The 15,950-nt window shown below is 56.4% G+C and overlaps 2 protein-coding genes across 3 annotated transcripts; one reads left to right on the top strand and one right to left on the bottom strand.

Moving 5' to 3' along the window:
* The first annotated feature begins 2,923 nt into the window (after positions 1–2,923).
* On the top strand, positions 2,924–6,624 carry LOC115937729 (uncharacterized). Its single transcript, XM_081807921.1, has 3 exons — positions 2,924–2,966; positions 4,246–5,749; positions 5,913–6,624. Exons 1-2 carry the CDS (start codon positions 2,924–2,926, stop codon positions 5,496–5,498), a joined length of 1,296 nt encoding a protein of 431 aa, XP_081664047.1. The 3' UTR covers positions 5,499–5,749; positions 5,913–6,624.
* A 1,854-nt stretch (positions 6,625–8,478) lies between these two features.
* EMC10 (ER membrane protein complex subunit 10) lies at positions 8,479–15,949 on the bottom strand. Of its 2 annotated transcripts, XM_006749229.3 has the most exons (8): positions 15,761–15,949; positions 14,722–14,794; positions 13,687–13,796; positions 12,722–12,826; positions 12,202–12,383; positions 11,953–12,046; positions 10,920–11,006; positions 10,588–10,692 (listed from the first exon to the last, which is right to left on the bottom strand). In XM_006749229.3, exons 1-7 carry the CDS (start codon positions 15,872–15,874, stop codon positions 10,920–10,922), a joined length of 765 nt encoding a protein of 254 aa, XP_006749292.1. In that variant the 5' UTR covers positions 15,875–15,949; the 3' UTR covers positions 10,588–10,692. The 2 variants fall into 2 exon arrangements, with proteins under 2 accessions (XP_006749291.1, XP_006749292.1); XM_006749228.3 differs by lacking the exon at positions 10,920–11,006 and having other exon boundaries at positions 8,479–10,692; positions 15,761–15,947.
* Position 15,950: the final 1 nt, after the last annotated feature.

Genomic DNA, 15,950 nt, shown 5'->3' with positions numbered 1-15,950 from the left:
TCTGGTGTAGGGGAGGGACAAGGGGACTGAGTCAAGACCAAGAAAGAAAGAAAGTACTAGAACAGAACATGGGAGGCAGCAAGTGCCCACTGGAGGAGGCGCTGGTTCTTCTGGCCATTAAGCCATGAGTTACTACCTCTCCCCGCCCTGCTGCCGGCTGCCAGGCTCCCAGCACCTGGAGCAGCAGATAAGGAAACTGAAAGTCAGAAGGGGAAAGGAACTTGCCTGCCAGTCTCCCTTGATCTCTCTCCCTCTCCCTCGCTCTGAGTGTCTGTCCCACCGTAATTCTCTTGTCTGTTCCCTCCCTTTCAGACTTTCTCAGACTCTCTCACTCCCTCTGATTCTCTCAGACTCTCTCTCAGACTTCCTCAGACTCTTTCTCTCTCTCTCAGACCCAGACTTTCTATTTCTCTCTCTCTGTCTCTCTCAGACTTTCTAAACTCTCAGACTCTCTCCCTCCCTCAGACTCTCCCTCTCTCAAACTCTTTCTCACTCTGATTCTCTCCGACTTTCTCTCGACTCTCAGACGCTCTTTCTCTCTCTCAGACTGTCTCAAACTCTCTCTCTCACTGATTTTCTTAGACTCTCTCTCTCAGAATTTTTCTCTCAGACTCTCTCTCTGATTCTCTCAGACTCTCTTAAACTCTCTCTCAGACTCTATTTCTCTCTCACACACTCTCTCAGACTTGCTGAGACTCTCTTTCTCTCAGACTCTCTCTCCCTCTCAGACTTTCTCTCTCAGACTCTCTCTCCCTCTCTCAGACTGACTTTCTCAGACTCTCTCTCAGACTGTCTCACACTCTCCCTCTCAGACTCTCTCTTTCCCTGACTTTCTCAGACTCTTTCTCTCTCACTCTCTCCCTCTCTGATTCTCTCAGACTCTCTCTCTCAGACTCAGACTCTCAATCTCTCTCTGATTCTCTCACTTTCTTTCTCAGACTCTCTCAGACGCTCAGACTTCCTCAGACTCTCTCGCTCTCACTCTATCTCTGACTTTCTCAAACTCTCCTCTGACTCCCTCTCCTCTCTTTCTCAGACTCTTTCTCTGTTTCTGACTTTCTCAGTCTCCCTCTCTCAGACCCTCTCAGACTCTCTCCCTCTCTCAGACTCTCTTGACTTTCTCAGACTCTCCCTCTCAGACTCTTTCCCTCTCTCTGACTTTCTCAGACTCTCTCTTTCTCTCAAACTCTCTCTCCCTCTCTGATTCTCTGACTCTTTCTCTCTCAGACTCAGACTCTCAGTCTCTCTCTCTGATTGTCTCACTTTTTCTCTCAGACTCTCTTAGACGCTCAGACTTCCTCAGACTCTCCCGCTCTCACTCTCAGACTCTCTGTGATTCTCTCATTCTCAGATTCTCTCAGACTTTCTCAGACGCTCTCAGACTCTCTTGCTCTCTCTCTCATATTCTCTCGCTCTCACTCTCTGACTCTCTCAGACTTCCTCAGACTCTCGCTCTCTCACTCTCTCAGAATCTCTCTTTCTCTGACTCTGTCTCTCTCTGACTTCCTCAGACTCTCTCTCAGATTCTCTTATGCTCAGACTCTCTCTCACCCTCTCTTTCTCAGACTTTCAGACTCTCTCAGATTCTCTCTCTCTCTCAGACTCTGTGTCTCACTCAGACTCTCCCTCAGACTCTCTTTCTCAGACTCTCTGACACTTTCTCTCTCACTCTTTTTCACTCTTTCAGACTCTCTCTCTCACTCTGTGACTCTCTCTCAGACTCTCTTTCACTCAGATTCTCTCACACACACACCATCTCTCATTCTCTCTCATACACACACTCTGTCTCAGACTCTCTGACTTTCTCAGACTCGCTCTCAGACTCTCTTTCTCTCAAACTCTGATTCTCTCACTTTCTCTCTCAGACTCTCAGACGCTCTCAGACTTCCTCAGACTCTCTCGCTCTCACTCTCTTAGATTCTCTCTCATTCTCTCAGACTTTCTCAGACTCTCTGATTCTCTCAGACTCTCTCTCAGACGCTCTGACTCTCTCGCTCTCACTCTCTCTCTCAGACTCTCCCTCTCTGATTCTCTCAGACTTCCTCAGACTCGCTCTCTCACTCTCAGACTCTCTTTCTCTGACTCTCTCTCTCAGACTCTCTCTCACTCTCTCTTTCTCAGATTCTGTGTCTCAGTCAGACTCACTCAGACTCAGACTCTCTGACTCTCTCTCTCTCACTTTTTCAGACTCTCACTCAGACTCTCTCACTCTGTGACTCTCTCTCAGACTCTTTCAGATTCCCTCACACACAGTCTCTCTCTCTTTCAGACTCACACACACTCTCTCACTCAGACTGTCCTCAGATTCTCTCTCATTCTCTCAGACTCTCACTCTCAGATTCTCTCTGACTCTCCCTATGACTCTCTCTGTGTCTCTCAGACTCTCTCTTTCTGACTCTTTCACTCAGACTCTCTCTCAGACTCTAGACACTCTCAGTCTCTTTCTCTGACTCTCTCTCAGACTCTGTCTCTCTCAGATTCTCTCTCCCTCAGATTCTCTTTCTCTCTCTCTCTCTGACTCTGACTCTCAGTCTATCTCTCAAACTATGTCTCTCTGTCTCTCAGACTATCTCTCAGACTCTCTCTCCCTCTCTCAGATTCTCTCTCTCAGACTCTGATTCCATGTCTCACTCTTCATCTTTTTCTTTCTCACCTCTGTTCCTCTGTCCCCCACACAGTTTCTATCTCTGCCCCATCTGTGACACACACTTTCCTCCTCACACTAATTTCCCTCACACTTCTGGTTTCTTTTGCTCACACCTTCTTGATTGTGCCTTGCTTCTCCTCCTCTTCCTCTCCTCTCTGTCCTGATCTGCGTCTCTCCCCACACACACCCACACAGGTTTTCTTTATTCCTCTCATCGTGCTCCTCAGAGTTACTCTTTATTTCAGACACAAACCTCTCCCATTTCTCCCCGAAACGATGCTCTTGTCCTTCTTCACCTTCATCTACCCCAACCCCACTGGTCTGGCTTCCCGTCCTGTGGCTCTCACCCTCTCTGGAAGCTTATCTCCTTTCCTCAGGACTTTAGTCCCACCTCACACTCTCCTCCCCCTGCGCTTCACTCAGCCCCCTCATCTACCCTGTCCCTTTGCTCCCCAGGAGATGTCGACGGGGGTGGGGGGGAATGACACCGAGGTGGCATCCCTGAGCCTGGAGCTTCCTGCTCTGTCTAGTTCCCACAGCAGCGCTGACAGGAGGGCCGCTCTGGGGCACCGTGTGGTGGGTCCTCCCCATGTTGGTTTACACTCCGCACCCTCTTCCCTCCCTCTGCTCTCTGTGCCTCTCCTCTTCCTCTACTCCTGTCCCCTTCATCTCCAGCTTCTTTTCCTTGTATTTGGTTCTCACACCAACCCCCTGTTCTTCTGGTTGTAGTCAGGGAGCACATCTTTTCCTTCTGCTTTCCGCTTCCCGTTCCCTTCTCTCCTCTCTGTCCTCTGTCTCTGTCCCTCACACAGACTCAGGGTCCATGGGGTCTCCTATCTCCCCCCGCCCCCCGTCTATCCATACTCTCACTCGGCTTTTCCTGTACCTTCTTTTCATCGATTTTTTTGCTCTTCTTTCCCCCTTCGTCATCTCCCCTACTCGCCTTCACCCCCGGGGTCCTTCCCGCCATTCCGACTCTACCCCACCTCACGCCCTGGCTTCTCCTCTTTCCTGGACAGTGCCCCCCCCCTCCCATTTTCCTTCACCATTTCTCTGCCTTTTCTCGTCCCTGAGCGTCGCCCTCACCCTCTCCTGTCCCTCCGTCTCTTCCTCTCACATCTGCGCCTCCCCCCGCGGGCTGCACCCCTGCGAGGCCCGGGCCCCCTGCTGCCTCCTAGAGCGGGGAGGCCCCTCTGGCACCCACGGGCCGGGCCGGGCGTCCCCGCGGGCTGGTGATACGCGTCTCCTGCCTCCGAAGAAACGGCCCCGTGATTTGTGTTTCACACGTCATGCACCTCCTGTCACGTCCTGCCAGCTCCGGGGACCATCAGCCCACCGGTCTCTGCAGCTCCTCGCGCACCGGGACGGGGCCACTGCCCGCGACCTGGAACGGCGTCACCTCTCGGGAGGCGGCAAACCCTCCCTTCCCTCTTCTCTAGTTCTAGCTCTGTCGTTCCTTCGGTCCCCTTCGTCGCCCGGCTCCTTCCCCACACCGTTGGCTCCGCACCATCTCTGTCTTCCCGGCTGTCGAGCCGTCCTCTCCCTCGGCGGCGGCCGGGCGCTGAGGAGGGAGCGGCGTCTCCGCAGCGGGGTGTGAGCCGAGCGCGCGCGCGCCTCCCGCCCTTCCCTCTACCCTCGCTCTCGGCTTTCCTCGTCTCTGGTCGGCTCCCCGCGGCTCCCCTCCTCAGCGGGCCCCGGCCCCGGCCTCGGCCTCGGGGCGCGCGCGCGCCTTCCTGTGCGCGCGCCTGTGCCTGTCCGCGCGCGCGCGCGCGGTCTGGCCGCGGCCGGGCCCCTCTTCCCGCCAGTGTTTCCTCCCCCTCCTCCCCCGCATCCCTTCTCCTCCTCCTCTCGCTCTCCCGCCGCTCCCCACACTCTGTGTGGCACAGCCACCCCTCACTACACACCTCACTCTTCTCAGCTTGGTCTTCGCGCTCTCTCCTCTCCACCCTTTTTCTTCCACGTCTCTCTCACCTCCTCTCCCCACTCCCGGTTCCTCGAGCCTCCCTCACACCCCTCCTTTCTCGGCCTCTCCCCGTCTCTGCCCTTCTCTTTCCCACCGGCCCGCTCGCTCGCTCTCCACACTCCTGTCTCCCTTTTTCTCCTTTTCTCTATTTCCCGTCTGCTGTTCTCCCTTCCCCCGCTTTCCTTCCTTCTGCCTGCTCTCTCCTGCCTGCCCCGCTCGGCCTTGGCCTTTGCATCCCGGCCGCCAGCAAGCTCTCCGCTCCTTGCTTCCCCTGCTCTCCCTTTCCTTCCCCTCTCCCCGCCTGCCGTCTCGGCCTTCTTACCCCGTCTGTCTCAGCTGCTCCCGGGCTGCTCCTCCAGCTCCGCACCCTCCCCTTCTCCCCCGACCGTCTCCTTCCTCTGCCTTCCATTTTCCGACTCTGTCCCTTCCTCTCTCTCCCTCCTTCTCCTTCCCCCAGCCTCGCTCTCCCCGCCACGGTCTCCTTTCCTCTCCCCTCTCCGCCTCCTTCTCTCAGGGTACCCCCCCAGTCCGTCTTCTCACTCATCTTCCTTTCCCCCTCTCCTCGTTCCATGTTTTCCCCTACACTTTCTCTTCCAGTCTTTCCTCCTTGCTCCCCTCTTGCTCGTCTCCATCCCTTCTCTCTCCCCCCCTTCTCTCTCCTCCTCCTTTCCAATCTCTCTCCCTCTTTCCTTTCTCTCCTCTCTGAATCTGTCACCTCTGCTCTCTCTCCTCCAGGACTTCTCCCCTCCACTGGCCTCCTTTCCTCTGCGCCTTGTCTCCCAGTCTCCCTGTGTCAGGGAGGCCCCTCCATTGTCAGCCAGCCGCATCCTCAGCAGGAGCTCTGAGATCCTCTCCTTTGCCTCCCCCTCCTTCCCTCTCCCTCCCTGAAGTTCAGAGCTGACATCCTCCTAGGGATCTGTGCAGGGTTTGTGGCAAGAGGCTGGACAGCCTGGAGCAGGGCTGCCAAGCCAGAGCCCCCCTTGGGTGGAAGGGCCTCTGTGACACCCATTTTCTCTCTTTTTTGTCTGTCCTGGATGCTGGCCACTGCCTGGAGGAATGAGGCCTGCTCCCAGCCCAGGAAGGAGGATCCAAGGAACTGGCTTAGAGACAGGGAGTGAGTTGCCTAAAGACACTTGCACGTAAGTGCCAGGGTGGGGCTGGCTGGGCCACCCTGCAGTTGGCCAGGAATTGGCTCCTCCACTCTCCTGATCCCTGGACTCCTGTATGAGCTTGGTGAGAAGGGGGCTGCCTCCTTTCTGCCCCGTTCTCCTCCCCAACCTGCCACCATCTTCTCTTCCTCAGGCAGCATGGAGCATGGGAGGATTTCACCTGACTCCCATTTCACAGATGAGAAAATAGGCATCGGTGTTCCTGAAGACCAGCATCTGCTAGGACAGAGGCTTCATGGGAACCCCAACCTTCCCAAGGGCTAAGAGCACCCCCTGCAAGGCACTTCTCTTCAGGGAGAGGGTCCATGTGGGCCTGACCTCCCCAGAGTATCCAGGAGAGCATCCTATGGGTCTGAGAGGCATTCTCAGGCAGGGTGAAATCTTTTATCACCACCTACTGATAAAGAACAGAACTGTAACCCAGCTGTATTAGACACCAGGAATGATGTCAAGCAAAATTCTGTAAAAGTAAAATTTTTACTCCTGGCCAATATGTAAACATCACACCCAGCAAGCTTCTTGGTATGCCAATTTACACCTCCAGATTTCATGTTTGTAAGTCATCCTATGGGTGGATTCTCTTCTGTGTTGCCATGGAAATGCACACATGCCTACTATGGGAAACTAAGGAAAGTGGGATTTGGTTTACAGAGTTTGCTTCGTAGCCTATTTCTAGGAATTGGGCCAAATTGAGTTTTCCTTTGTAATGACACCATTATGCCTTGCTGACTGGGAGGTGGGTGCAGGCAAAGATGAATGACAGCTAAAGAAGCCCCAGGGATTGGTCTCTGATCCTCACCATGGAGTCTCTCTGATGGGTTAAATAAAGGAGCTTATAGAACTCATTCCAAAAGCCACCTGCTATAATGCACAATTCTGGATAGTAGAGTCTTAAAATATACTAAAATCAGCCTTACATATTTTAAAAGATTGCCTATCCTATAACTCTGTGCTAAGTATACCTAAATGACCATATGAAACGCTGGGCTGGGAAAGGGGTTTCCTAAATGCCAGGAAGCAGGTAACATTTTGTAGGGCAAAGAAGGGCATCCAAAGGGCAAGGCAGGAAACTGGGGAGGGAGACAATCCTTTCCCTGAGCATTTACCTTGCAGGTGCTCTCCCACCTTAGACCAGAGGTCAGGAGGCCAGGGTAAGGGTGCAGGAGGGAGAGAGTGGGCACTGAGCTCCATGGGGACAGAGAGGGAGGCATATGGCAGAAAGGTGGATGGGGCCATGGGGGCTTAGAGGGTGCCTGCAGCCTGGCTGGGTGGTATCTGAGGGACTCATTCATTGAGGTTGGGGGGTGCTCGTCAATGAGGCTGAAAAGGAGAAACAGATTGGAAACTAACAGACCTCCAAGGCCAGGCTGAGGGGCTGGGACTTTGTCCTGAGGGCACTATGCAGCCATGGGAGGGCTCAGAGCCGGGGAGGAGTGGGGGGCAGCTCTGGTGTCAGAAATCCACCCCCCTGAGGCCAGGGAAGGAGGCTGGGCTGATGGTCCAGGTGGGGGAGGATGAGGCCAGGGCTGGGGCCAAGGGGGACAGGAGAAGGGGTGAGGCAGGAAGGAACAGCAGAGTACGGCACCTACTCCTGCAGGGGCTCCGACTGGGGGCGGATGGGTGGCAGAGACTCTCCCAGAGGCACAGCCTGGGGAAGGAGCCAAGGGTCTGGAGACCAGGAGGGGTGTCTGAGCGGGAGACGGGTTTGATGGTCAGCAAGAGGGCTCCAGTGTGGATGGGAGGTGGCTGAGGCTGCCCCCAGCAAGTCCCCCTCTGGCAGTGTGTCCTGCAGACACATGTGCATGTATGCGAACTGATGCGGGCGCATGGGGATTCCTGCAGCACTGCTTGCAACAACCTGCAGGTCCCTCCACGGGGACCAACGAAGTCAACTCCGAGCCAGCTACATCACAGAATGAGGATGCACTTTATATCCCAGATGGAAACCTCTCCAACTTAGATAGGGAGAAAAAAACTAGAGCTACAGAGTGCCTGGGTGGCTCAGTTAAGCGTCTGCCTTCAGCGCAGGTCACAATCCCGGGGTCCTGGGATCGAGCCCCGCATCGGGCTCCCTGTTCAGCAGGGAGTCTGCTTCTCCCTCTCCCTCTCCCCGTCCCTCCCCCCATACTTGTGCTCTCTCTCTCAAATAAATAAAATCTTAAAAAAAAAAACTAGAGCTACACATTTTTGTAAAACTATTTACACAGATGTTTGCTTGTTTATGTAGAGAGTATCTCCAGAGCAACAAGCAGGAGACTGGAAACTCAGGCTGCCCCCGGTGAGGGGAACAGGTGCCAGGCTGGGGTGAGCGGAAGGCTCTTTGCTTTGGATCCTATGGTATCTTTTGAGTTCCTTGCTATATCCCTGGATACCTTGGTCAATAATATGAAATAGTAAGTGGGCTCTCCAGGGAGAGGCAAGAATTAGAAAATTTTAATGAGGACAGAGCCCCAAGGAGCCCAAACTAGCTCAGACAGTGACTGGAATATACCACAGATTAACCCTGCTGGCTCCAGAGTGATTCAAAGAGTCTTAGAGGAAAAGAAGGTAATCAGGTAAAGAGCTCAATCTCAATCCATTAAAAAATTACAAAATGGTCCGACAAATGACTGGGGCAGGAATGCACCTGCCAGTGAGACGAAGGGTTAGGAACTCCGAGTCTGAACCTTGTCCAAGAAAGCACGAGGAAACACCATGGGGGCAATTCACGTGGAGCACAGACGGGAAAGCACCCCTGGAACACTGTTTTATGTATTAAAGCCACAAAGAAACGGGTCGAACGATAACCCCCAATGTTGTGTGTAACACAACAACACAGTCGAAGAAAATACTGCGGAACTGCAAATCGGTGGGACTGTTTGGGACTCTCAGGCCACTTGTTGCAGCACAGCGGGGAGTGGCTGGCCCCTGGGAGCGAGGTCTGAGGGAAGAGAAGGGCCAAAGGAAGGGCCACAGCAGGACAGGAATCCAGAGGGACCAGAAAACAGACAGGGTGGCTTGAGGAGTCAGACAAATCACAAAAGGAATTCAAAATCGTTAAGTGCTGCCCTTGAGCAAAGGACAAGAATGGTTCCCAGAAAATCCCAATTGGTGCTACCGGGCTCCACTTCCCTCTTGAGAGAGATACAGAGCCTCACAACACGGAGAGGTTTAAGCCATCTGCTGGCGAGGTCGTGGGGGAAAGGGGACTGGCGCTTGCTCCATGGAGAGCAACTTAGCAACATGGGTCACGTTTACAAACGCCACCTTCCTTTGGCCGCCGCTGGGGTTTCATCTTGGTTACAGCTGCATCTGTGAAAAGGGGTGACATCCGTAGGTGGAGGCCAGGTTGAATGAGCTCCAGGCGCATGTCTCTGGTGGGGCACAAAAGACGAGGCCAGTCCCCCACTAGGAGAAGTCTCCAGAATATACGGGGCAGGAGCAAAGAAGCAAGGGCAAGGCTGTGTAGGAGATTCGCTACTTGTGCGTTACAAAAAGGAGAACAGCGTGTGTCCCTACCTGCCCGCGCTGGTACAGACACGAGGAGGGAAATGAAGCACATGAGAGCAAGCGGGGGAAACAACTGTCCACCACACACCTCTTACGCTGTTTTGACAGCAGAGCCACACGAATGCACCACTTTTTCATAAAAGTGCTTCCAATCTGCCATCGTAATTCCACTTTTGGTCATGCATCCCCAGGAAATAATTCAAACTCACCAAAGAGAGACTGGAGAGCGCTCGCTGTCGTGCTATTTATAACCACATCCAGCAGGAAGCTAAATGTTGAACATTTGGGGAACGGTTTAATAAACTGCCATACAACACTGCGGAGCGTTACACGGCATTTCAGGGACCGTGCCGGCCATTTCTGTGTGCTTCTGAATAATACACAGAGCGGAGCGGCGGAACTCAGTCAAGCCTGTACACCAGAACTTCCCTGGAACCAAATCAACGGGTGCCTTTGGTTGCTGGAAGTCGCACCTTTTCAAAACCCTGATGTATCTCAATATATCGTCGATATTTTTAAATAGACAAAGGGGGGGTGGTGATAAACAGGAAAGGCCAGCAGTCCTCTCCTGGTGGCCTGTCCCAGGGAAGACATTCCAGGCAGGGGAACGGATTCTATTTGCATCATCCGGCCCTCGACTCTACTAAATATTAGTTTGTTTTGTCTTTACTTTAAAAATCATTTCTTCATGCCCCAAAGCCTATGGGAGGCCTGGCATCCTGATGGGGCAGGACGCCTAAACTCCTGCTCAGAGCCATGGGCAGATAAAGGCCGGAGAGGTGTCCCAAGGCAGCGCTGCTGGGAGGAATGGGGCCCAGGGGGCGCCCATGGCCAGCCCACACCTGCTCTGTGCCAGGCCCCTCAAGGGCAGACAGGTGGGAAGTGCGTGGCCCAATCCAGTGTCAGACAAGGTAGAGGGACCCTCTAGCCTAGCCAGGGACAGGCAGGGCAAGAAGACCACGAACAAAGGCACAGAGGCTGGAGAGAACTCGGCATGTTCCCAAACTACGAGGCTCAGGGGAAAGGGGGACAAACACAAGGTCAGAGCTGGACCAGGAACTCGAGCTCCATGCTGTGGGCAAGAGGAAGTCTTTGGGGCCACGGAGGGACCACAGGGGAAGGCAGGGTGCACCAGAATCTGGCCACCCGTCCGCCCAGAGGGAAAGGACTCCTGGGGAGGAGTCCTTCTACCCTCATGGGATGGAGCTGGGAGGAGCTAGCAAATCCTTCTTGGGATGATCAAGGACAGGAGCATTCTGGCAGGAAGGGAGTTGCCTGGACGAAAGAGGACCAGGCACTGATGCCCTGGCCCCTCAGCGGCCACTGCCCCCACCACCACCCCCGCCGCCACCCCCTCCCTGGCCCCCGGCGTCTGGAGCTCCTGACATCATGAGGAACAGGACGACAGGAATGATGTACATCCACTGTGGGCCAGGTGGGAGGATGGGACGATGGACAAACAAACAAAGAGAGAGACAGAAAGAAGAGAAGTGAGTATGAGCCACGTTCCCCCAGGGCGGGAAGGTAGGGGAGCCGGCGTGAGGGGAGGCCACGTGAGGGAAGGGGGCCCAGGTCCCCTACATCACTACAGGTTGGGGAAGGGCTGGTGGGGTGCAGGGAAGGTGGAGGCGGGAGGGGGCTCAGTCCTCACTCAGGCCTCCTGCGGCGGCGGCGTGGGCCCCGGGGCGGCAGGACGCAGGGCTGTGAGCAACACAGCCCCCCCGAGGATGAGGTGCCACTGAGGAGGGAGGGGGCACAGGTCAGGGCCAGGGGTGGCCATGGGGTCCTGTGGCCATTGGGGAGGGCAGATCTGGGGCAGTGGGTTCTTGGCCTCTCTGGACCTCAGTTTCCCCACAGTGCAGCTGTCAGGAGCTACTGGCAAACCAACGGGGCCCCACAGGCACCACACTCAGGGCAGTAGGGCTTGGCATCCTCCCACCCACAGCGGCCTCCGCTGTCTCCTGCCCTTGCCTTGGGTGGACCAGCCTTCTGCCCCAGTGCCCCCAGCACCCCCCCACCAGCCCCAGCCCGGCAGCACAGGCCCGCCCCTCTCCAGCTCCAGCCAGCCTCCCGAGCACCTCCACTCATAGCCCTACCTCCCCTAACCGCCCCTTCTCAAAGCCACCAGCATCCCAGGCCCGGCTGGAGGACCCCAACCGGCCTCTCCTTTCCAAAGCTCCCCGTTCCATTTAAATCTCTGTCTCCTTCCCTTCTTCAGCCTCCCAGTACTGGCCCAGCCCCCTCCCAGTACTGCCCATCCCTCCCCTGACCACCGCCCTCCTCACTGCCCTTCCTCCAGACAGGCCTCTGTTCAAGACCAACACTGCCTGTACTGCACCTGCCCCCAGCCTGAGGCAGGCCTGCGCTGCCACCGGGCCCAGGGGACCCTTCCCCGTCTCACCCCGCCACCTGGCTCTGGGCCGGCCGTTTGCTGAGCCTGGATGCCCTGCGACCGCTGCCGTGAACAGACCCAGGCGGAGGCATGCGCAGGGCCCATAGTCCTCACCCACTCCGCCCAGGCCTTGGGCTCAGCCCAGGTGCCAGGGGACGGGCCCGGAGGCGACAAGCAAGCCCCACGCACAGGAGGCCTGGAGAATGAGGAACAGGCCGAGGGCCACAGGGGAGAGAAGGGCAGAGGGCAACTCAGGAGGGAAGGGAGCAGGGGCAGGCAGAGCTCCACTCACATATTTGGCGAAAAAGGACTTCTGTTCCTGGGGGTTCTTGGCCTTCTGGGCCTGCTCCATCTCCAGGCGCTCAATGAAGGCTGCGGTCTCAGGACTAGGGGTGGGCGGAGAAGGAGAGAGGGTAAGGGGCTGGGGCAGCCAACGAGGACACGGCAAAGCCAGCAGAAGGACGGCTGAGACAGAGACTGGACTGCCCACGCCCCTGCCCTGTACCCGCACCCCGCGCGCCCGCACCCTGCCCACCCTCACCCCGGGGCGGTGGCCGGCGGCTGCAGCTGCACAGAGGTGTTGAACAGTTCCAGGTCCACGTCTTCCACTTCGTGTCCCCTGCAGCCCCCAGGATGCGTCACCACTGACACGCCCACCACGTTGCCAGCCACGTCCACGTGCAGAGTCAGCTGGTCCGAGAGGTGCGACTCCACCAGGGAGCACTGGGGGGGGCAGGGGGATCAGAGCTGCCACCCAGACCTTGCCCACGCCAAGACCCCAAAGTCTCCAACCCCTCTCACAGGGCCCAGAAGGATCTTTCAAAGCCCTTCATGGGTTCCCCCTCCTTCGGGCACAAGTCCAAGTGCAAAAGCCTCCCCATGAGGTCCTGTGATGTCCCATCGAAGGGCCCACCACGTGGACTGTCCCCTTCCAGCCCAGGGGACCCTTGAGGGCAAGGCCAGGTCTGAGTCCTCCCTGTCCATAAATGTTGGGGCACAAATGGTGGAAGCCAGGCCGGGGCAGGTGGGAGGCACAAGGAAGGTCCCCGTCACTGACTCACCGCAGGGACAAAAGAGGAGACATAACCGCCAGCTTCTGGGCCATCAGGGGCCCCAGGGCGCTGAGGGACCCGGACACGGTACAAGCCATTCAGGGCTGCCACATCCTGCAGGGCAGAGGAGGGTGGCAGTGAGAAGGACAATGAGCGGCCCCCGCCAGGCCTGGACTGCCACCGGGCCCAGGGGACCCTTCCCCCGTCTCACCCCACCAGCATCCCCCTAACCCCTAGCCCAGAACTTTTCCCAGTGGGTGGCCCTGCTGGTGAGTGAGGCCAGGAGCCACTGGGTGCTCCACCTGGGGGAGAAGCCACCTTAAGGGCAGTAGAGCCCAGCCCAGGGATGCAGTGAGTCCCAAGGACACTTTCCTCAAACCTGGATCCAGTTGCACCTGGGCCCACCCCATACCTAGACTCCCCAGTCACAGGAGTGACAAATTCTCTTGAGAGGCAGCTGTGACAAAGAACCACATGGGAAGCACACAGCAAGGCTGGCTGGGGTGGACCACCTCCCACAGGGAGGGCGCCCATGGGCACGTGCCTGCCCACGATGAAACCTGCATCCCCAGCCTCCCTGGCAACTACATCTGGCTAAAGGGAGAGAGTGCAAGTAGACTGTAGCAGCTTTGGTGGGCCGTCCCCAAAAGATGGCTTCTCTCTCTGCGCCTCCTTTTTCTCTTCCTCTGGCCTGCTGCATCTCCGTGCACCATCCCTAGGGAGGACCAGGCCAGGCCAGGGAGGAGCCTGGCCTTGAGGAAGCCACGAAGCACACTATGGTAGAAATAACCTTCTTTTGTTTAACTGTGGCCTTTACGGGGATCTCTTTCTCCTCCCCAGCAAATCTCCTCCTAACTGACTGTAAAGCATCTTGGCTGAACCTGGAAGGGTGAGACGAGCTAACGATATGGCATGGCATGCTCCAAGACACAGGTCCCCCCACACCCCAGCCAAGCCCCGGGTCCCCTCCTCACCCGGAGCCGGCCGCGCTCCTCCTCATTGAGCTGTCGCTGCGACAGGGACAAACTGCCGTCCTGCTGGTTCCAGAGCAATGAGCCCCGCTTCCGAAAGTAGGCACTGTCATCTGTGGGGAATCAGGGCTCAGCAGCCACCCCATCACTGAACCCCTTGCAATGACCAGGTTGCTTCCCCCTCCCGAGCCCCCATTTTCCCACTTGCAAAGTGGGGACACCCACCCCCCACCATGTCCTGCCCTCCTATCTCACAGGGCAGCCCACGGCAGATGTCTAGACACCACAGCTCCTAAGCCCTGCCTCTGCCTTGCCAGGTGACCCAGGGACAGTCACCTAATCTCTCTAAGCCTCAGTTCTCTCAACTGCAAAATACAGGGGCTTCCAACCACTGGGCCATGTCAGAACCAGTGGGGCTTTCCTGGCAGAGGCCAGGGTCTGAGTCAGGAGGTCTGTGGAGGGTCCCAGCTTCAGCGTTTCTAACAAGTGCCCCAGAGTTTGGGGGCTTGGACCTCTGGGCCATACTGACCTCTGTGCTCTAGGAATCTGAACACCTGAATCGTAGTTATTTAAGCTGGGCTGTACAGCAGATCCGGGCTCTACCATTCACTGACAGAAGGACCTCGTGTGGTGCCCCTCTGAGCCTCAGTTTCCCCTTCTGGAAAATGGGGCTATCTCTAATACCTACTAAGTTGCATGACTGCAGCAAGGGCAAATGAGTGAATACACGCAGAGCGTCTAGCCCCTACTGCAGGGCACAGGGTGACTAGTCTAAGAAGTCTGCTCTGAGTTTATTACTACTGCACTGCCTTTCTGAAACTAGGATTTGTCTTACAGATAAAGGGAGTATTCAAAGGTAGGGTTCCTTCTCTCTCATGTCCTCCCTGCCCCAACCTCCCCAGAATAATGCAAACACACTGAGGGGCAAAACTTTTAGTAAATGGATGGCATGTCTCACACTGGGTAGCACCCAGACCCAAGTTCTTGACTTCACGGGGCACCAGGAAAGTGCCCAGACAAGGACGTTGCTGGACTCACCGATCTCGAATGAGTGCTCCAGCAGCAGCCCCACGGTGCCACAGCCCTCACCCTCTCGACCTTCTGCTCCCGCCTGCAGGTGAGAGAGAGGTCCCCAGGTGAGGACCATCAGAGCCCTCAGCAGGGCAGGACCCACGGACCCCAGGGCAGACGCAGGCTGAAGGAGGAACCTTACTTTCACATTCATATCCAAACACTGACACTTGTCCACCATGATTCCACCAGGAACCGCCCATTTCATGAAAATTCATGATCTGGACGGTCCCCAGAAAACCAAAGCCTGCAAAGAAGCGTAACTTTGTTTCCAAGGCAACCATCTCCAGTTCCAAGGCAACTGTCTTCACGGCTGGCATCGTAAACATTCGTGGGGTAAAGGATACCTGAGCTTCCTTCCCAACCTAATATACAAGTGGCCTCGTTTTCACCTTAACAGCCACAATAGCGACGCTGCCGCCCGAGTTCCGCCCCTTATCAAGTACATACAAGGCTCCACGCCGGCCATTTCTCCAAATTCAAATTTCTCCTACCTCTGCGTCCTCCAACCACGCCCTGGCACCTACGCAACCCTCACACCTGCGCAACCCGGTGCCCAGATTTTAATCCTCCAACTCAAGATCCCGCCCTCCTTATGCATATTCAGGAGGCAGGACTTTATCCAATAACTCGAGAGCCTCTCTGCCCTTTTCGTTTTAGCCGCCCCTACGTCTGATTCGCCAAGGTTCCACCCGGGCCACACCTCCTCATGCATATTTAACGACTGCGGATCCCTAGCGTTTCAACGTTAACACGATGTTCTTGCCCCAACCTCCTTCGGCGCATCCTCGTTTTTACAGCACCGAAAGCCCAGGGACCAATATCCGATCCAAGCCCCGCCCCCTCATGCATATTCACGCGCTAAAGCCTTCCTAACTATACTCACTTTCACCTCTTCTTCCCTCTTGACCCTGCAATGCCTCATTCCCACCTTACCCAACCTAAACACCCGAGACCCAGGATTTCCGTCAGCCCCACCCCCCGTGCAGAGCCAATGAGTACTCACCCCCCGCAGAGCGGCCCCGGACCGGCAGCCACTGCCCCGGGCCCGGCTGGGAGCTGCTGCCGCCATGAGCAAGAGCAGGAGCAGCCGAGTAGCTACAGCGCCGGCGGCCGCCATTTTAACCCCTTCCCATCAGGCCAGGGGAGGGAGTAAGCCGGGCGCTATGGAGCGGCACGCCCATGCGCCTGCGCCA

The sequence above is a fragment of the Leptonychotes weddellii genome, chromosome 16 (genome assembly GCF_054177405.1).
Source record: "Leptonychotes weddellii isolate Sample4059 chromosome 16, ASM5417740v2, whole genome shotgun sequence".
Classification (NCBI taxonomy): Eukaryota; Metazoa; Chordata; class Mammalia; order Carnivora; family Phocidae; genus Leptonychotes; species Leptonychotes weddellii.
The sequence above is the reverse complement of the archived record's forward strand: the minus strand, read 5'-3'. Positions and strand labels throughout refer to the sequence as shown.